Source organism: Lissotriton vulgaris, chromosome 11 (genome assembly GCF_964263255.1).
Source record: "Lissotriton vulgaris chromosome 11, aLisVul1.2, whole genome shotgun sequence".
NCBI lineage: Eukaryota > Metazoa > Chordata > Amphibia > Caudata > Salamandridae > Lissotriton > Lissotriton vulgaris.
Window position 1 is genome coordinate 198,905,248 of NC_141699.1, and position 22,905 is coordinate 198,928,152.

The 22,905-nt window shown below is 45.7% G+C and overlaps 1 protein-coding gene across 2 annotated transcripts in view; it reads left to right on the forward strand.

Annotated features, from left to right (window-relative positions):
• The window catches only part of ACACB (acetyl-CoA carboxylase beta), a 1,895,698-nt gene that overhangs the window by 1,845,268 nt on the left and 27,525 nt on the right, over window positions 1-22,905 (forward strand). For both annotated transcript variants that reach the window (XM_086943101.1, XM_086943102.1), the window contains one exon: window positions 16,138-16,277. In XM_086943101.1, coding sequence (XP_086799227.1) covers window positions 16,138-16,277 — 140 coding nt within the window. The remainder of the gene's footprint in view (window positions 1-16,137; window positions 16,278-22,905) is intronic.

A 22,905-nucleotide genomic window follows, 5' to 3' on the forward strand; every position in this document is an offset into this window, starting at 1 on the left:
GAAGAGAACGCGCAATGTCATCAGTTCTGCGCGTTGGAGTTTCCAAGACGGCACTCGCACGGCGACGCCTTTCGGCGCGAGTGGAGTTGCGGTCTGTTATACGCCTTTCCGCCTATACCACTTCTGCCCAGAGTGCTGAAGAAGATCAGGCGCGACCGGGCCCAAGTTATCCTTGTGGCTCCGGACTGGGCTCGAAGGTGCTGGTATCCCGAGCTACTCAGCATGTCAGTCGGTCCCCCGTTCCGCCTGCCCCTTCAGGAGGACCTTCTGTCGCAGCATCAGGGGACGGTCCTCCACCCAAACCTGTCCAGTCTCCACCTCCATGCTTGGAGATTGAGCGGCGGCAGTTGAGGCCATTTGACTTGCCTCCTGAAGTTTGTGATGTGATTCTGGCAGCCAGGCGTCCCTCCACTAAGTCGGTATACGCCTGTCGGTGGAACAGATTTGTGGCATGGTGCACAGCAAAGGCTGTGGATCCTCTTTCTGCCCCTCTTTCAGAGGTTCTTCTGTTTCTTCTTTCTCTTGCCCAGCAGGGCTCTGCTCTGGGCACTATCAAGGGCTACCTTTCTGCCCTTTCAGCCTTTCTGAGGCTTCCTGATCAGCCTTCTTTGTTCAAGTCCCCGATTGTAACGAGATTCTTGAAGGGCATCACACACATGTATCCACCTGTTCCGTTCGTGATGCCTCAGTGGGACTTGAACCTGGTTCTTACCTTTCAGATGTGTGCTCCCTTTGAGCCCCTTCATTCTTGCCCTCTTCGTCTCCTGACTTTGAAGACGGCTTTCCTGGTTGCCATCACCTCTGCCAGGAGAGTGAGTGAGCTCCAGGCTCTTTCTGTCCAACCTCCTTTCCTGTCCATTCATCCTGACAAGGTGGTTCTGAGGACTAGACCTTCTTTCCTGCCCAAAGTAGTTTCTGCTTTTCACATCGGGCAGTCCATCACCCTCCCTTCCTTCTTCCCGCCTCCGCATCCTTCAAAGGATGAAGAGCGGCTCCATCGTCTGGACCCAAAACGTGCGCTTTCATTTTATATGGATCGCACACGCCAGTTCCGGGTGGATGACCAACTGTTTGTTGGCTACGTGGGTGCGAAGAAGGGACGGGCGGTCCATAAACGGACCATCTCTCGATGGGTCGTTCTCTGCATCAAAGCGTGCTACTCTTTGGCTCGGAAGGAGCCTCCTGTTGGGCTGAGGGCCCATTCCACTCGGGCCACGGCGGCTACTACTGCCTTGGGCCGGGGAGTCCTTTTGCAGGACATTTGCCAGGCGGCTACGTGGGCCTCGCTGCACACTTTCGCGAGGCACTACTGCCTGGACAGTCAAGTCCGGAGGGATGGCTTCTTTGGCCGTTCTGTCCTCCAGGACTTTCTGGTGTAGGAATGTATTGGTTCGCAGACCCACCACCGGGGTTGGTATTGCTGGGGTATCTATTCTAAGGTAAGGAATCTAACACTAACGTGTTTCTTTCAGATGAACAAGTTACTTACCTTCGGTAACGATATATCTGTAAGAAACATTAGTTAGTGTTAGATTCCTTACCGAACCCACCCATCCTCCCCGTTCTGCGAACTGATACCTAGGGTTAAGGACATCCCTTTCAGGGCCCTAGTTTTACATGGCACCAGTGTTGGTTCTCTCATGGCTCTGCGTCTCCTGGCGCGGAAAAGCTGTGTACAAAGAACTGACGTCAGCGCGTGGAGGCGGCGTCTATATACTCCAGCGACGTCATCACGGCGCACGACGCCGACGACGGACGCGGAGCCGCAGGGGACGCCTGCAGACGACGCCTACCGACGCGCAGGGGTACTGCTACGCAAAAGTTTCCGGATCCAGACTGACGCCTGGGGATATTCTAAGGTAAGGAATCTAACACTAACTAATGTTTCTTACAGATATATCGTTACCGAAGGTAAGTAACTTGTTCCTTAGGACACACACAGCGCAGTCAGCTTGGTTTATATACTAACCACACCCTGTGCGGTGATCAGACTCCATCAGCTATTCCCCCTAGTTGAATTTCCCCCTTGCAAACTCTAACTGTCGGGGCTCCTCAAACAGTGAGCTCAGGCTCACTTATAAATGATGTTTGATGATCAATATTATTTCTCCCTATGGGATACAAAGCCCATTCAACCCTTGGGGTGGGACTATGATGAGCGCGGGGATGCCCAAGGGTAACCAGGCGCTATATAAAACTCACTAATAATAATAATAATAATAATAATAATAATAATAACTATTCATTCTGCGCTTGCACTAGATATAGTTGTGCCTTAACGAAGTCCCCTCCGTGTATAGCCGTACGATTTACAATAATGTGTGTTAGCCTAGCTCACTGTTTACTAATACTATACATCCATGGATTAAGTCATCATTCCACTTAAGGTGTCTGGGGATTGGAGTTGCCCAGCGCCAGCGCGGTTGCGTGGGTGTTACACTATTCTCGCCCGAGGAGCGGGGCTTTCACCAACGCGCATGCGCTCCACCAGCGCAAATGCGGACGGTAGAGTTGTGTATTCAACAGCATGCATGCGCCCTATCACCATAACAACGTATCGGTGGAGTGGTGTTACTAACTTCGCGCATGCGCTGATGTTACCACAACAACGGGTCATGCCGCCTTTCACTGGCACTTCCGTGTCAGGTGTGTTTAATCTTTACCTGCATCACCAATCAGGGCCGGTATTTAAACCTCCACTCTACCTTCCGTCTGCGCCTCCCCTTCGGCTCAGGAACACGCCGCGAGGTACCGACGGAGAGGTAAGAGCGTCGCTATAACCACGGGTACCTTGACTCCGTTTCTCTAGAAGACGCGTTTTAGCTGGAGTGTTTTCTTCCGTTTCCATGCGCTACCTGTATACTATTTGCATAACGGGTGGCTCTAAGGGGCTGGTGGTATTTCTTCTATAGGAACCACTAATCCCTTTAGGTCATGGGGCTCTCACCTATTTCTCTACATGTTCATAGCGGCTCAGTGGCTTAGTACACCAGCAATTTTGGTCGTGCTCATTTATATTGCCCCTGAGCTTCAAGTAATACACCCTCTCCATTACACGCTGATGGGTCCAAGAGGCCTTGAAGTCGAATGTGCACCCCGCCTCAGTCCTCCTTGCGGCCATAGATATTGGGGTCTTTTTACAACCGAGTTTTTTCAACAAACATGCACTACATAGAATAAGATAGTTATAGCTCCACTTAATTATCTTTATTCCTTTTGTTCAGAGCGGGGCCTCCTAATCCGAGCTGTCGCCGGGTGAGGTGAGGCTATCTTCCCACATAGAGTTGGGTAAGTGTTCTACTAAATTATCAATTTTTAATCCAAACAGATTAACTGTTAGCGACCAATGATGCGCGCCCTGTACATTGATGCCATCAGAAGTATGATTGGCATGCTGAGTCTTAGTATCTACCATAGGGAACACCTACCTCATGTGTTTACACTATACAAATTGTTACTAGTGTTATGAATTTTGGTTTTTTTGTATTTCATTTTCACAGGAAGAGATTCCTCGATAAACACATCAACAACGAGGATACGGTAGGGTGGTCTTATGTGACCACACCAATCTTTCAGATTTATGCTTTACTGATTGATATCACTTCTTAATTTCAACACCCCTACGGTGTAGTTTGCAGTAGCTATTTTTGTCAACTTGGCCCTGAAGAATGCCAGTGAACTGTTTCCTTTCGGCAGAAACATGTTGGCCCTAATATTTTTCACGCATACTGTACAGTGATTCTTTCACACTGTTACCACACTGTTTTTAATTTGACGCTTAGGTGAATACCATTAAAAAATGTTTTTTCACTTTGACGTTCATTTTAACTATCACCACCACACTCTTAGTCATTTGTTTTTTGCACTGCACTACATCAGCACCACTTGCGGAGAGGACACATACAATTTCTGAACCACGGTCTGGTGGAACAAAGCCAATACATCAAGGCTTGGATACACAAACCGGGTTCAAGATGTCCTAGATGACGAAGTTCCGCCATATGGGTGGGCTGATAGGACTTACACTAGTACCTGTCTGTGCCTCACCACAATGTGGTAGTTGATCTCTTGTGGTTCACCCCTGGTAGGCGTTACTCAGCTCTTTTTGAGACCTTCAAGTTCCTTTGTTATATGAGTATAGTTCAATTGGGATATGAACTTGAATGGTCGTTAAACATAGTCCCTAAGACCCTCTTTTCACAGCTGTTTTTCCTGCACTGGGAAGAGGACCTCGGCCAGTCGATACCTGAGACGACCTGGCCGCAGCTAGTGCGGAGGGCCTGGAAGGGCACGCGGAATGTCCGGTTTCAATTGGTTCAATATTTCACGCTACACAAGGCTTATCTGACGCCGGTCAAGTTTTTGAGGGTACTCCTTCAATGTGTCCCCGATGTAATACGGAGGGTGCTGATTTTGGTCATATGTTTTGGTCTTGCGCGGGGCTGGGTACATATTGGACCGATGTCGTGGCATGTCTGAACAGGGTAACGGAGCGTCAGATTGAAGTAGGAGTGGGACTTGCCTTTTACTTTGGTTCCCACACATACCCGCTACAAAAATCACTAGTAAATGTTTCGATCTGGGGTTGATTATGGCAAAAAGGGAGCTCACCATGCACTGGAAGTCAAGAGTGGGACCCAGCTTTCTGAGATGGCGAGGGAGTTTCCAACAATGGGCGAGTAGCGAAGGGACGCTCAGACTACAATTAGCCAGACACACCTCCAATGACAAGGCGCTAGACGCGGCCAGGGCGTGGGGCACGTTGGTAGTAGAACTTCAGTCTACAGCAGAGGCAGATGAAGGGGATGGGGGAATGCGCCAGCGAGTCAGGGACTAGCGACTGGGGCGGGGAACACACTGGAGATGGAGCCAACTAGAACCTAGAACCTCACCCCAAGTGACGGTTACTGCTTTTTAGGCTGAGAGGAGAGGCGAACCTGGCATTGAGGCATGGAGCACGCCTGTACATTTAGTTGGTATATCGGAAAACAATGGTTCCAGTGGCACAATAAATGTATGACTGATAGTCAATACAATCTATGTTAATTAATAACAATTAGAGGGTTAAAGGAGGGTATCCGACAGAGAAACGACTCTACACAGAAGATTTCATATCATCATTGAATTTTCTGTTTCTTTGTTTCATTTTTGCATTCTTTTTCAACAATCAATAAATATTTGTAGTGTTACAAAATTAAGTGCAAGTGACCCAAAGTATAATGTGAGAACCAAGGAAGTACAACAATTATACAAAACTAATGCGAACAGGAGTGACATATAAGGTTTCTAAAAAGAATAATAGTACAAGAAAACGACCCGCAATTAATAATAAAGACAATAGTTTCTAACAATGGCTATCAAGAATCATAGGCACTGTTCATAGGGTTCGTTTTCTGGGGGCGTCGACGGCGTTTCGACCCAAGCAGTATAATGGGTCTCGTCAGGACTAGGCAATGTGGGACTCTGTGAATAGGGGGTGAAAAAATAATAAAAATGGTATAAGAACACTACTTTTAGCGAAGATATTTAATGATTGGAGATTATTGGGAGGCAAGTAGGCTGGTTACCTAGACGTTTGAATTACACGTGAACAGGATACTAGCTCGAGGGGTGACCACCAAGCGTGAATACAAGAATAAATGCACTTACAGTGAACCCAGCCGGGTACTGTTGTATGATGTTACGCCAAAGAAAAAGAAATAACAATTAATTTCAAGTATCATTATGTTGTGGCCCATTATATGCTGAGAAGATTCACAGCAACACTTACCACGGTTGTGGTTCAGTAGATGAGGCCAGGGTCGCCTATGAGCTTTACAAGACTGAACCAGGGCAGGGCAGGAGACTACCTTCAAGAATGTATAACAGGCAATCAGATTCCATTGCTAGAGTCGACATATTAATATTCAGTGTGGCGTAAAAGGGATCTTACCAGATTAAGTGGAGTAGGTCATGTACTAAATGAGAATAACACGGCGTTTGGCAATTGCCAGTTTCAAAATTGTGAGCCGCCTCATAGGGATTGCTCAATCGCAATGCCGAGTCGGGACGATACCTAAAAGAATATGGTACGGTCAGAATTCATTACGGACTTCTCATGCAATATTGTATCTCCAAACGGCTCATAGCTATGTCTTACCCGCTGGCTGAATTAAGGTACGTTCTTCAGTAACTCGATATGACTTCCGCGATCCGGATTCAGTCTCTATCGAGCGTGGCGTGAATACGTGCATTTACCTGGTGGCGTGAGGAGAGCGAAAGCTCGATCTTCACGTTAGAGAAGGGACTCAACAGGGACAGAGTAGAGCCCCGAGTAATCGATCAAATATTCAGAAATAAAAACGAACGATACTAGTGACATCGCAAAATCAATTACGTTAAGTCAATAATTTTGAGAGAGAAACAAAATCACAATTAAATGAATACAGTTAAAGATTGCATATCATTCTACATACATGTTGCAGTAAAAAACAAATTGTTGCAGCAATTTTCGAGAGGGCACTTCCAACATTATTGCGTACAGTGGTTTAGCTTTTGAGAGAAAAACATACTCAAAGTTAAATCGATACAGTTAGAGATTGCATCTCATTGTGCGTACATGTTATTATAAGGAGCAAAGGAGTTATTGCAGCAATTTTCTAGAGGGCACTTCAAACCTATTATACATAATGCAATGTGTACAATGGTTTAACATTTGTCCCATCAATATAATGTATAATTAACTGACCAAGGATATAACATCGGACAAACCTTCAATCGAATTAGTAACCGCAATTTTCTTACTGTTGAGGAAGAGAGGTTCCATAGCCTCGCCATTCCTCAGCTGAATTAAGCCCGTGATTTATAGAATTCACTTTGTCAATCCAATGGCATTCGCGCCTTTGCAGTATTTGCGCAATGTTTCCGCCTCTCTCTGGTAACTTCGCAATATCAATCACCTGCCATTTAATTTCTTCAGTTGTATGTTTTTTGTCAAGAAAATGTTGAACCAGGGGAGCAGTGACCACAGATTTTCTAATGCAACTGGGATGTTGACTTATTCTGGCTTTAATTGGTTGCTGAGTTTGTCCAATGTAAGGCAACCCACATGGACACCAGATGCAGTACACCACATTTCGGGTGTTGCAATTAGAAAAAAAGTCAAGTTTATGTTCAAACTCACCATGTTTGAACACAGAAGTGTCTTCAGTGAAAGGACATATGATGCAATTGCCACATCTATGGTGGCCAACAACGGGGGGGTAGGCCCCATGCCTGGTTTTTTAGTGATTTCAGTAGATGATCTCACCAAATGATCTTTTATATTCTTAGCCCTTTTGTATGCAAATAAGGGAGTTTCAAGCGAGGAATCTATGCTTTGAAGGATCTCCCAATGTTTAGTGATTGCTTTCCTGATTTTGTTGGTGTGTGTGCCAAATGTTGTTACACACACAATTTTTGATGTCTGTTTTTTCGGTTTCGATAAGAGTAATTCCTCCCTTGGGCAGTACCATGCTCGTTTGAGCGATCTTTTCACTATCTTATTAGGGTAACCTCTCAGCAACAGTTTCTTTTTTAGTACTTCTGCTTCTTTAAAATAATCATCCTTACAGGCACAATTGCGACGTATACGCATAAATTGCCCGAAAGGAAGACCATCTCTCAGTGCTCCCGGGTGTTGACTTTTATATGCCAAAAGCGTATTTCTTTCAGTAGGTTTCCTATGCAGTGACGTAAACACTTTGCCATTATCATGTTGGATATTGAGATCCATAAATGCAATTGTTTTTTTATGGACTGTAGATGTAAATGTCAGATGCATTTGGACGTGATTAAGGTAAGACACACAATCATTAAATGAGTCCTCACTACCTCTCCACACTAAAAAGATGTCATCTATGTATCTATACCAACAATTGATGTTGGAATGTTGAGGATTTTGGTCATTCAAAGCATATCTCATCTCTACATCATTCATATAGATATTCGCTAGGTTGGGCGCAAAAATTGCGCCCATGCTGGTCCCGCAGCACTGCTGATAATATTGACCATTAGATACAAAATAATTAGTTTGAAGTGCAACACGTAATAGTGCAATTATGAATGAGGTAGGGACATTGAATAGTCTTGGTCTTGTGTCTAAAAGCTGTTCAATCACATGGATACTGTCCATTTGTGGTATATTTGTGTATAAGGACGAAATATCCAGAGTGGCTAGCAAATCAGTTTCTTCATTGAAGGCCATGCCTTCTATTAAATTTATCATGTGTGTTGTGTCACGTACATAACTTTTCTGTAAAGGGACAAAATCTTGAATAAAGAAATTAATGTACTTCCCAATCGGCTCAAGTACAGAACCACACCCCGATAGGATAGGTCTGCCTGGAGGATGTGTCACACTCTTGTGTATTTTCGGGAGAGTATAAAGAACCGGAGTTCTAGGATTTTCCGCATTTAGATATTCATACTCATGCTTAGTTATGAAACCTTGCTCAAAGCCTTCTGATGTTATATGTAAAATTTCTTGACGAATCGAGATTAATGAATTATGGTTTAGTTTTTTATAATGCTTGTCTTCTGATATTTGTTTGGTAATCTCAGCATCATAGTCAACTCTGTCCTGAATCACTATGCCTCCTCCTTTATCCGCTGGTTTGAGAATCAAGGAGGAGTCATTCTTGAGGTTATTTAATGCTTGGCGTTCAGCAAAGGAGATGTTATACGGTGTGAACTGTCTCTCATTTTTAATATTGGCTACATCTTGTAGAACCAATTTCTCAAAGGTAAGTAGTTCATGTGGCATCATTGCATTGGTGGTATAGAAGGTAGATTGGGGTCTCAAACCTGTAACTGAGTCACAAGAGGTAAATTCACGATCTTTAAAAAATATTTTTAAACAAATTTTCCTGAAAAACTGAAACAATTCAGTTTTCAGATTGAAGAAATTCGTTCTTTCAGTTATCACAAAAGATAGCCCCTTACTCAGTAATGATATTTCCGAGGAGGATAAGACATGTTTCGATAGATTGAAAATTGGAATAGTGTCCATACTATTGTTATTAGTACTTAGTATTGGCTATTAATACCGGAACTGTTAAGAGTGTACAAGGCGGCATTTGAAGATGCTGAACTTCCGGCGTCTCTGAACGAGGCCAATGTGATCTCCCTGCTGAAACCAGGCAGGGAAGCGTGCGAGCTGGGATCGTACAGACCGTTAGCGCTCCTTAATACAGACTACAAGATCTTGGCGGCGACATTGGCTCGGAGGCTTGCGCCCCTAGTTCCCACACTGGTGCACTCTGACCAGAACGGCTTTGTGACCACCCGCTGCACGTCTTACAACATACGTCGCTTCTTTAGAGTCCAACGCTACGCGATCTCCAACTGGCCATGCTCCGGGTGTATAATACTCGATCTGGAAAAGGCGTTTGATTCGGTGGAATGGCCCTTTCTGCTCCAGGTCCTCGAAAAGTGTGAGCTGGGCGACGCCTATATCCAGATGGTGGAGCTCCTGTACCAAGCGCCCGAGGTGCGAGTCCGGACCGGGCGGCTATTTTCTGACAGAATAAGGATCGGGAGAGGCACTAGACAGGGATGTCCCCTCTCTCCCCTGATATTCGCGCTCGTGATGGAGCCGTTGGCAGCGCTGCTCCGGACCTCCGGAGCCACCTGGGGCATCCCACTGGCAGATGGGACACACTCGGTGTCTCTATATGCCGATGACTTGCTGTTATATGTCAGGGACCTCACCTGCATACCTGCGGCACTCACAGACATCTTTCGGGTGTTCGGGGATATGTCGGGGCTCCGTGTCAACTGGTCAAAATCAGGGGTCTATGCGTTCAGTGAAACTATGCCACAATGTGAAGTGCGAATGATGGGCGAGGAGCTTCGGTGGCACCCGACGGTCTTCCGGTACTTAGGGATCCTCATATATCGGGACCCCGTTGATCTCCTAGAGGGCAACCTCGTGCGAGCCATCTCCTCGTTATCGGCCCAGGTCACGTTCTGGAACTCCCTCCCACTGAATGTGCCAGCTCGAGTAGCGTTGAAAAAGATGATAATGCTCCCCAGGCTCCTCTACTTTTATGCTAACTTTCTGGTGTATGTGCCGACGCGTATATTCAAGGGATTGGAAGCCCTCACCAGGCGCCTGATTTGGAATAAAGGGCGCCCCCGGGTGGCATTGAGGACCCTCTACGCGGCTACGAAATCTGGAGGCCTGGCGTTTCCCAATCAGGAAATATATTACCTAGCGGTCCAACTGCAGTGGGTTGCCTATTGGCTTAGTGGCAGGAACCTGATGGACACGGCCACGGAAGACACTACCCTGACCCTGACTCCAGTGCTAACTCTCTTCCACCCACTAACGCGGGGCCGGCCTCCCGACCAGATCTACTTAGCTGTCGCAAGACAGTGCTTTGTGCGAAGCCTCAGACTTACTAAAGGCACGGTGCTGTATGCCCCGAACCTGCCGCTGCTGGGGACCCCCTGGGGGAGTGGCGTGATGTCCTCATCCGTGCTACGCAGTTGGACTGCGGCGGACTTGGACAGTCTAGGTGACTTATATAGTGATGGGGAGCTACTGTCCTTTGAGACTCTGACCGCCGACACAGATCTGCCGGCGGGGCAGTTCCTGACACACGCTAAGCTTCTCCGAGTGCTGACGGGGATGTGGGGAGATCTGACTCAGGAACCGACCACACATATGTTAATACAGTACCTGCATGTGATGGGCGATAGTTCCCATCTGGTGCACTGGCTGGCACAGGCGCTGCACCATCATACTCAGTTCTCCTCCCAACGACTGAGAGAGAAGTGGACGGCCGACCGGGGTAGCGAATGGTCGGACAAACAATGGGCCGCAGTGCTGGCTGGCGCAAGGAACATTCCTCGTAATGCGAGATTTAGGATCATCCAATATTACATAATACACCGCGCGTATTTGTCCCCGGACAAACTAAATCGCTACTTCGGCCTTGCCTCTTCAGCGTGCCCCAGGTGCGGACTCCTGAATTCGGATCTGCTACACGCTCTCTGGAGTTGCCCTCACCTTACCATGTATTGGTCGGCGGTCACTGACACATTAGCGGCAGCCACGGGCGACACTCTTCCTAAGACGTGGGAGACATGCCTACTGGGGCTCTACAAGAGGACCAAGCAGACCAAACTGCAGGCACGTTTCTGGGACCTGGGGCTCATAACAGCCAAGCGGCTCATCACAAAACGCTGGAAGAATAATGCCCCCCCGCGACCGGTGGACTGGCGTCGCTCATTTGCCAACTGGGCTAGCGCAGAGAGCGTGACATTACACAGAGAGGAGACGGCGGGACTTCGAATGTACCCAATTGCCCAAGAGTGGGACGCTACTCTGACTGCATACCATCAGGCTTGTATCCAGGCTGGTATCACATGAACGCTTCGTTATGGAGCGGTGATAGACCCGTCACCCTTACATTTCCGGAGTTAGACCTCTCCCCCCCCCCCGCCCCGACATACCTCTCCCCCCCTCTCCGGCCGCTGGGGTAACGCCCGACAAAGTCTGCTTGCTATTATTCCCCCCTACCGCCACATGGCCGCAGCGATCCTCAATCCACGACCATTCCCGTCCCCACACTATCCACATACAGCGTTACATAAAACATTAGTGTCACTGATACACTGCTGTACACGCAAACACTAGTCCGATTGTTGTTGATGTGTTTTCCCTCCTACTTCCGTTATTTCCCTATTATTTATTTATTTATTTATTTTTCTCCTTTATTCTCTTGATTGGCAGTTGCCATTGTTTCTGCTGCGCTCATGATGATGTTGATCTCTCCCGTTCCATTTAACTTTTCTTCAATGTTTATTAAATACTGCCATGCTCACACAACTATAGCCCTGTATCCCATATGGTAATGTGGGATGTGATTCCTGTCTCTGACATCGTCCGTGCCACCCAGGGAACACAGCCTGGAACAACTGCTGTTGACTATCATGAACACTTTGGCCCTTCTGCAGTGACATACGCTGCAGGCACTGCAACCTAAGATTTCTCCTGAGACTGAGAATTGCGGACTAATGCATCTTCCCTGGCTACTGTTTATTTTCACCTATATACGACCGAAATGTCGAAAATTTTACCGACTGGGTAATGATTGTCGTTTATATGACATTGTATGATCTATTGGCTTGTTCTACGTTTTGATTTGTGAAATTAAATAAAATCTGGGACCGTTGGTCTCAAAAAAAAAAAAAAAATAGTACTTAGTATGGCTGTTGTCCCCATTGATAATGTTTGTTCCTGGTCTGGCGTTCCCCAGGATACTGGTGCCAGACTTTTCTCTTGGGCTTCGCTCCTCTGCCTAAAAAAGGCTGACCTGGGTGATTCACAGAGCGACTAGGGCCGGCCTGATTGTCCGAGTCACTAGAGCCACCCGATGATTCTGAGAAGGTTATAGGTTGATTTCTTTTGAATCTGCCCCATGTATTCTGCCTATTTTGAGTTGGAAAGGTATTGTAGTAATCTTCTTTTAAATAGGGGAACGCTTTTTCTTTCTCATATGTTTTGATATCTTTCGATACCTTATCTGCCTTTTTCTTCAATTCAAAATTGTTAAAATCCTCTATGGATCTGTTCAATTTATATTAAAAGGCTTTTGCTTCTGTGACCCCGTCACCACCCAATAGTTCTTTCTCCAACTCCTCAATTTCTTGTCGTGAAGATCCAAAATTTAAAGGAAGTTTTTGTGGCATTTCAATTACATGCTCTCGTCATTGGATGGTCTTAGGAGTAGAAACTGCACTAGAACATTCAAAACTAGAACTACAAGAAATCGAGGAGTTGGAGAAAGAACTATTGGGTATACGTCGCAATTGTGCCCGTAAGGATGATTATTTTAAAGAAGCAGAAGTACTGTTGCTGAGAGGTTACCCTAATAAGATAGTGAAAAGATCGCTCAAACGAGCATGGTACTAACCAAGGGAGGAATTACTCTTATCGAAACCGAAAAAACAGACATCAAATATTGTGTGTGTAACAACATTTGGCACACACACCAACAAAATCAGGAAAGCAATCACTAAACATTGGGAGATCATTCAAAGCATAGATTCCTCGCTTGAAACTCCCTTATTTGTATACAAAAGGGCTAAGAATATAACTGATCATTTGGTGAGATCATCTACTGAAATCGCTAAAAAACCAGGCACGTTGGAGGCAGCATGGGGCCTCCCCCCCGTTGTCGGCCACCATAGATGTGGCAATTGCATCATATGTCCTTTCACTGAAGACACTTCTGTGTTCAAACATGGTGAGTTTGAACATAAACTTGACTTTTTTTCTAATTGCAACACCCGAAATGTGGTGTACTGCATCTGGTGTCCATGTGGGTTGCCTTACATTGGACAAACTCAGCAACCAATTAAAGCCAGAATAAGTCAACATCCCAGTCGCATTAGAAAATCTGTGGTCACTGCTCCCCTGGTTCAACATTTTCTTGACAAAAAACATACAACTGAAGAAATTAAATGGCAGGTGATTGATATTGCGAAGTTACCAGAGAGAGGCGGAAACATTGCGCAAATACTGCAAAGGCGCGAAGGCCATTGGATTGACAAAGTGAATTCTATAAATCACTGGCTTAATTCAGCTGAGGAATGGCGAGGCTATGTAACCTCTCATCCTCAACAGTAAGAAAATTGCGGTTATTAATTCGATTGAAGGTTTGTCCGATGTTATATCCTTGGTCAGTTAATTATACATTATATTGATGGGACAAATGTTAAACCATTGTACACATTGCATTATGTATAATGGGTTTGAAGTGCCCTCTCGAAAATTGCTGCAATAACTCCTTTGCTCCTTATAATAACATGTACGCACAATGAGATGCAATCTCTAACTGTATCGATTTAACTTTGAGTATGTTTTTCTCTCAAAAGCTAAACCACTGTGCGCAATAATGTTGGAAGTGCCCTCTCGAAAATTGCTGCAACAATTTGTTTTTTACTACAACATGTATGTAGAATGATATGCAATCTTTAACTGTATTCATTTAATTATGATTGTTTCTCTCTCAAAATTATTGACTTAACGTAATTGATTTTGCGATGTCACTAGTATTGTTTGTTTTTATTTCTGAATATTCGAGCGATTACTCTGGGCTCTACTCTGTCCCTGTTGAGTCCCTTCTCTAACGTGAAGATCGAGCTTTCGCTCTCCTCACGCCCCTGCGTCCACCAGGTAAATGCACGTATTCACACCACGCTCGATAGAGACTGAATCCGGATCGCGGAAGTCATATCGAGTTACTGAAGAACGTACCTTAATTCAGCCAGCGGGTAAGAGATAGCTTTGAGCCGTTTGGAGATACAATATTGCATGAGAAGTCCGTAATGAATTCTGACCGTACCATATTCTTTTAGGTATCGTCCCGACTCGGCATTGCGATTGAGCAATCCCTATGCGGCGGTTCACATTATTGAAACTGGCAATTGCCAAACGCCGTGTTATTCTCATTGAGTACATGACCTACTCCACTTAATCTGGTAAGATCCCTTTTATACCACACTGAATATTAATATGTCGACTCTAGCAATGGAATCTGATTGCCTGTTATACATTCTTGAAGGTAGTTTCCTGCCCTGCCCTGGTGCAGTCTTGTAAAGCTCATAGGCGACCCTGGCCTCATCTACTGAACCACAACAGTGGTAAGTGTTGCTGTGAATCTTCTCAGCATATAATGGGCCACAACATAATGATACTTGAAATTAATTGTTATTTCTTTTTCTTTGGCGTAACATCATACAACAGTACCCGGCTGGGTTCACTGTAAGTGCATTTATTCTTGTATTCACGCTTGGTGGCCACCCCTCGAGCTAGTATCCTGTTTACGTGTAATTCAAACGTTTAGGTAACCAGCCTACTTGCCTCCCAATAATCTCCAATTATTAAATATCTTCACTAAAAGTAGTGTTCTTATACCATTTTTATTATTTTTTCACCCCCTATTCACAGAGTCCCACATCGCCTAGTCCTGACGAGACCCATTATACTGCTTGGGTCGAAACGCCGTCGACGCCCCCAGAAAACGAACCCTATGAACAGTGCCTATGATTCTTGATAGCCATTGTTAGAAACTATTGTCTTTATTATTAATTGCTGGTCGTTTTCTTGTACTATTATTCTTTTTAGAAACCTTATATGTCACTCCTGTTCGCATTAGTTTTGTATAATTGTTGTACTTCCTTGGTTCTCACATTATACTTTGGGTCACTTGCACTTAATTTTGTAACACTACAAATATTTATTGATTGTTGAAAAAGAATGCAAAAATTAAACAAAGAAACATAAAATTCAATGATGATATGAAATCTTCTGTGTAGAGTCGTTTCTCTGTTGGATGCCCTCCTTTAACCCTCTAATTGTTATTAATTAACATAGATTGTATTGACTATCAGTCATACATTCATTGTGCCACTGGAACCATTGTTTTCCGATATACAGTACTGACCCTGGTTCCTTAGTGGGTAGGGTTCCCTTGTTTCCTTTGTACAGTTAGTTGGGGCCACTGGATTCCCGATTTGGATACGGTTGCACATACCCTCGGAAGAGAGTTTGGTACCAGAGCACAAGGGGTTTATGCCTTTTCAATGGGGGAACAGAGGAGGGCACACTGACAAGGGGGGTGGGGGTAGAGGGGGAGGCGGGAGGGGGAGTCAGGTAGAGATACAGGATATTGAGTACCGTTGATTTGCATTCTGAAGATAGGCCTATTACAGTGATGGCCCAAATTGAATTGTATGATTGTGAGATGACTGAAGTAGAGTTAATAAAAATCTGTTTAAAAAAAAAAAACACATGAAGTTAAGTACATTACGCTCTTTGTTTTCCTGGAGATTCATATTTTTCTACATTCAAAGTTAAATGATGTCATGTTTATCCACTGTACTTTCATTTTTCAGCTGTAGTTACATCCTGCTTTGATAGTTTCCATCACGTTCCTCCTTAAGATAGATGATTTTTCCATAGATGTTGCTCTGGCTGTATTTGCTATTAGAAAAATGCCACTTTTGGATCTTAAGCTATGATTTTTTCAGAGCAATTGTAGAAACAGTTTGCTTTAAATATGCTGTGTTTAACTTGGTAATCAGTAGTTTTGTCTTTTTAACTAGGCTTATCTTTGGGACAATAACAATCAAGTGGTAGTCGAGTGGCTTGAGAAACACTTACAAGAAGAGGATGGCACACGCTCTGCCATAAGAGAAAACATTAAATATTTGAAGCGGGATTATGCTCTGAAGCACATCAGAAGGTAAGTATACGATTCAGTCAGTTAAGTGTTTGTCTTGAAAAACATACTACACGTCTAATTCCTTAACAGTGTGCCCTTTATCTGGATTAATTTTAGTGACCATTGTTCTCACTATTGCTTACAAATCATGTTGCTTGTCCAGATTTTATCATTATTAGGTATTAAAGCAACACTTTGTGCATACCTTAAAGGAACAGTTTTAGTCCATGCTTAGCTTGAAGAATAATACAATTTGTTAAGTATTTATTGAGGAATGCTTGTATAGGCTAATTCACAAATATCAATCCACGTTCGTTCTACCTAAAAATAAGATTAAGGGCCTGATTGAGAGTTGGGCAGACTGGGTTAATCCGTCACAAATGTGATGGATATCCCGCCTGATTACGAGTCCATTGTATCCAATGGCACTTGTAATACGGCGGACGGGATATCCCTCACGTTTGTGACAGAGTAACCAGTCCGCTAAACTTAAATCAGGCCCATAGTTTGAGAGCTTTTTTTTTTGGGTGGTAAGCAGACCTAATTGGACTACTTTGCTTGTTCGACTAAGTACGCTTGGAATGTGTGCCTCTTGTGCTAGAATAGCAAAACTATCATGCCAGTGTAGTTAAAAGTGTCATACTATTGTAAACCACTTTCCTTTCAAGAATTAAAATGAGTTTATCACCACCTGAGGACAAGGAAGCAAAGAGAGAAACTAGCCAAGGTTGTCCCTTCTCCCAAGTGGAAATAGAAATTCACTAAAAAAAGGCAAAGGTTACAGGGTTGTTATATTTTATTTTTATTTCTGCTCCTTGATGGCTTGTAGAAAGGCAGCATTGTTGTCAAGGGAATCCAGTTTACTCTCCTGCAATACTTTGGAGCCTATTTACAAATAGCATTTTGTAGTACTGTAGAAAAGTAGGATATGCTTTCATGGTCATCCCCACTGTTTGCTGGTGTCATTATGTTTTCTGACTAATCTGACTGGGATCCTGCTAATCAGAACCCCAGTCTCTGTGCTTCTCCCCAAAATTGGACATGGTGAGTACTTAGGTACACACCAGATTGGCTACTAATGTACCCTGATAAATCCCTAGTAGATGGTACTAAGGTACCCTGGGCATAGGTACACCAGGGGTCTCCCATGGGCTGAAGCATGTATTATGCCACCCATGAGAGACCACTCATATTGTGGTTACTGGCCTGCCGTTGCAGCATGTGTAAGCTGGTGCTAGCAACATTTATGACAGATATAAGTTTCCTTATATCAGAGGTCACTGCACTAAAAACCTATAAGTCACCCCTAATGCAGGCCTTTCATTTCTGAAGGCAGGATGTTCGTTCTAAGTGTGAGTGTGACCCTGCATGAGTGGGGCACCCATACAACCTTTGGAGTCCATTATCCTGAGTTGTAAGTGCATCAGAATTACTACATATAGAGTTGCCATGCTTCATTACGCGATGACCATCTCTAAACTGGCTGTAATGAACCCTGTCATGTTTGGTATCAAACAGTGTGGTAGGTATGATTCCATGCACTGTAAAGCACCTCCTGGAGACCCTCAGTGCTCCAGGTACCAGTCTTTCAGAATCGGACAGCAAGCTAGGGCTTCTGCCGGTCAGAGACACAATTCTGCCCTCCTGCTGCTGAGCCAAGCTCGAGCAGGGGAAAGCAGAACAATTGATAACCTGTCACAGGGAGATGTACCACCTCAAAAACGGGTTTTAGTGTATTGGGACAGGGTGGGGACGCTTGTCAGTGCCAGTGAGACTGCTTGTAGGGCACATTTGGTGCCCTCCTTGCATACTCCAGTTCAAACCAGTTCAGGGAGCTGTTGGCTCCTGCTCGGGCGCAAAACTGGACAAAGGACATGAGAGTATCTCCCCACTGTCCAACTCCTCCTCTTGGAAGGATCCCTGAATCTCCCAATCCTTTCCTAAGGGTACTTAAGGGCTTACCTGTGGGTGGGTCCCTAGATTTGCCGTGGGACAAGATTCAGATCACATACAACGTGAACTTCGACCATCTCGACATTCTGGATTTTCCTTGACTTCGCTTTGGGAACCGGGACTGCAGCAGGGAGATTCTTGCTGCTCCTGGTCTCGTCATCCTGCGGGTCTTCTGCAACATCTGTGCCCGTGCTCCATACAGGTTCTTCACCAGGCCTATGGAAATCCAAGACACCTGAAGGATTCTCCCTTGGAGTGAAGGAGTCTCTCCCCTGCATCTGAAGGCACCCCAATGCAGCTGCCTGGTCTGGTGATCGTGGGCTCCCACGGAATCCTAAAGGCTCAGCAACACACAGGTGGTTGTTCTGGAACTCCCTTGCGACCTGCACATTATTAATGACGAGTTTGAGGCCAGTATACCTTGTCCAAATTGCTAGAACAGGACGCCATGTGCACCGCATCAACTTGCTGTTGCCAAGGCTTGTTGACTCCTCCAGAGATCTTCGGGCTCCAAGAACCTCCAACCTCAAGCAACTCCTCCAGCCAAGATCCTCACCCTCACCCATTCCTCTGCACCATGTGCCTTCTTCATTGGTGAGCTGCTGGAGATCCTCTTGCGACTCCTCTACCATCTGCCCGTGGGTCCTCTTGAGGGTCCTCTTTGGCTCCAGTGGACTCCCCTACTTGCTTGTGCCTACTCTGACTTACCTTCTCGTAATGAGCACATGGACCTTGCTGGTCCAGACACTGCACTTTGTTCGATGACTGTTGTTGGCTGCTGCCAAGGCTTGTTGGTGCCCCTGCAGGACACTGACCCCACTGGCTCTCGACATCTGATGTGGGACAGCTCGTGGATGGCTCTTGGTCTTCCACAGTGATGCCTGGTCCCCACAGCGGCATCTTCAAGGGCACCGTCAACCTCTCCTGCATCTCTAACTGCGGTGGGCCTTCGTTTTCTGTGCCTTCTGGTCACTCATGAGTGGCAAAGACTCCGTCCTTTCTGCTAGCAGGTACCCCTCATGCCTAATCCACCTTTCATTCCCACCGGACTCCTTTGTCTCCTTCTCCAGCTGCATGTTTATGAAGTCCTCCATTGTGGTCTACGGCGGTTTCCGACGTCACTTGAAACCTGTGCATCCGGCTTCCCTGGTGTAGGTATCCTGGGGTATCTACGGGTGAGGTGAGTCTTCCATCTTCCAAGGGGTTTCTTCTGGGTCCTCTGGGAAGGGTCCTTCTTCTTTAAAATTGCAACCACGACTTACCTATTTACTAACATTGAGCTCATGGTCGTGGTCCCACTCTGCACACGTCCTCCGTGGGGTTCCCAGATACTCGCCTAGGGTGGTTCCTTGGTCCCCGGCTCTTCTACGTCTTCCTTGTTCATTCTTGACTTAAGTCATGGCTCACATTACACTATTTTAGTATATAGTTTGATGTCCCCCGGGAAAACACTATGTATTTGTGCTACTTGCATGTGCTATTTCCTAAGTATTGTGTGTATTGTGTTTATATCAGACACCAACCTCCTAAAACAAGAGTTACTGCAGAGGAGGATACAGAGGCAATAATACCAAGGGCAGAGGCAGAGGTAATAACAACACTCGAGCCTCTTCCGCCCCTAAGCAATGACTTCCCTGCGCTCCCCCCTGCAGCATTCCACTCCTGTAGGGGGCAGACTAACACAGTTCCTGCCTGTCTGGAACTCCATTACAACAGACAAGTGGATAAGACAAATTATCCAACATGGCTACTGCCTAGAACTTACAGCAACCCCTCCACACATCCCTCCCAGACAGCGTCTAATGTCTACCGATCATCTACATCTGCTCCGGCAGGAGGTACTATCCCTTCTGCAGAAGGGTGCGATTCAGGCAGTTCCTTTACAGGAACAAGGGACGGGGGTTTACTCGTTGTACTTTCTAATTCCCCAAAAAGATGGGACCTTGAGACCAATTCTAGACCTCAGGCCCCTCAACCATTACATACAATCAGATCATTTTCATATGATCACTCTGCAACAAGTGCTTCCACTGCTGCAACAGGGAGACTTTCTTGCTACACTAGATCTGAAAGACGCCTATTTTCACATCCCTATACATCCTGCTCACAGGAAATACATACGGTTTGTACTGGAAGGGAAACACTATCAGTTCACAGTCCTTCCATTTGTAGTGACAACGGCACCAAGAGTATTCACGAAGTGCCTAATAGTCGTAGCAGCACATCTGAGAAGACAACAGATCCATGTCTTCCCTTATCTGGACGATTGGCTCATAAAAGCCAAATCAGCCAGCTAGTGGGTTGCACACACACCAAACGATCCAGATGCTGCACAACCTAGGGTTTACAATAAACTACACCAAGTCGCACCTAGAGCCTTCGCACGTACACCAGTATCTAGTGGCTATAGTAGACACGTCAACAGCTCTAGCTTATCCCAGTCCAGCCAGGATACAGAGCATTCAAAACTTAGTTGCTGTTTTTGAACACCAACAATCTCTCCCAGTCAGAGTGTTCATGAAACTCATAGGCATGATGGCATCTTGCATCTTCATAGTTCCACATGCAAGATTGCAAATGCGTCCGCTACACAAGTGTCTAGCACGACAGTGGAACCAAGCTCACAGTCAATTAACAGACCTGGTGTTGGTGGACAGCCGCACACATTGCTCTCTGCAGTGGTGGAATACCAAAAACCTGACAAAGGGGCGGCAGTTCCTAGAGCCAGTTCCACAAGTAGTGCTCACAACAGACGCATCCCTCACAGGATGGGGAGCCCATCTCCTACGACATACCACCCAGGGTCAATGGACCGCTCAACAGCGGCTACTCCATATCCACCATCTCGAGCTGCTAGCAATATTCCTAGCACTCAAGTCCTTCCAACTTCATGTGCAAGGCAAGGCTGTCCTCATCCGGACGGGCAATATGACAGCCATGTACTACATTCAAAAACAGGGGGGACACACTCTCTGCAACTGTCCGAGCTTGCACAAGACATTTGGAGATGGGCCATTCCTCAAAACATACATCTGTTAGCAGAACACCTTCCAGGAGTTCACTCTCAGCAGATCTGTTGAGTCGACAGGCACAACAGATTCACGAATGGGAATTGCATCCACAAGTTCTTTAGCCATTCTTCCAACGGTGGGGTCATCCACACATAGACCTGTTCGCCACCCACGAAAATACAAAATGCCCAGCCTTCGCGCCAGGTTTCCACACCCACTGTCCGAAGGCAATACAATATGGATGAACTGGTCAGGCAGATTTGCGTACGCTTTTCCGCCTCTCCCACCAATTCCATTAGTGGTGCGCAAGCTCAGACAACAGTCTCTCAAACTGATCCTTGTAGCTCCCACGTGGGCACGCCAACCGTGGTTCACCACGCTGCTGGAACTCTCTCTTGTTCCACAGCAAAAGCTGCGGCTCACTCCATCTCTGTTAACACAGAACCATGGCAAAATCAGGCACCCAGACCCGCACCAACTGAATCTAGCGATCTGGCTCCTGAAGTCCTAGAGTTTGGTTACTTAAACCTACCACCAGACTGTATGGCCGTTATGAAAGAAGCCAGGAAACCCACTACCAGAGCGTGTTACGTTGCTAAATGGAAGAGATTCGCAATTTATTGCACAAATAATCAAATTGACCCCCTGGATGCTTCCATCCAGAATATCATTTGTTACCTTCTACGTCTACAAAGATCTAATTTGGCATATTCTTCCATACGCCTGCACCTTGCAGCAATTGCTGCTTATTTACAGAACAGGCAACATCTGTCGCTCTTCAGAGATCCCACGTTTAAAGCGTTCATGGAAGGCTTAAAAAGGATAATCCCACCCAGGTTGCCTCCTTCTCCTGTGTGGAACCTAAATCTTGTCCTTACCAGACTTATGGGACCCCCTTTTGAGCCCATACATAGATGCGAGCTGCAATTCCTAACATGGAAAACTGCTTTCCGTGTTGCTATCACCTCTCTCAGAAGAGTAAGTGAATTACAAGCTTTCCCTATACAAGAACCATTTTTTCAAATACATCCCAACAAAGTGGTTCTTAGGCCTAATCCAACATTTCTCCCAAAAGTCGTCACTCCTTTTCATCTCAATCAGTCTCTCGAGCTACCGGTGTTCTTCCAAAACCCAGACTCAGTAGCAGAAAGGGCTTTACACACCCTAGATGTTAAAAGAGCTCTACTCTACTACACCGACAGGACTAAATCATTTCGAAAAACTAAACACCTGTTTGTCGCTTTCTCTCCTCCGCACAAGGGCAACCCCATCTCCAAAGGTGGGATTGCACGGTGGATTGTAAGGTGTATACAACAGTTCCTCCTAGAGCGCTCTCCACTCGCAAAATAGGAGCCTCTATGGCTTTCTTAGGAAATATACCACTAGAGGACATATGTTAAGCAGCAACATGGTCTACACCACACACCTTCACTAAATACTATTGTGTTGATGTGAAAGCCAAGCAGCAAGCTGCTGTAGGCCAAGCTGTCCTTAGAACTCTCTTTCAAACTACTGCAACGGATACAGGTGACCACCGCTAAAGGGGATACTGCTGCACAATCGATGCACAGTGTACTATCTGCAGCTCCCATGCCTCGAACGGAAAATGCTACTTACCAGTATGCATCTGTTCTTGGCATGTAGAGCTGTTGATTAGTACACGCCTTCCCGCCTCCCCGGGACTT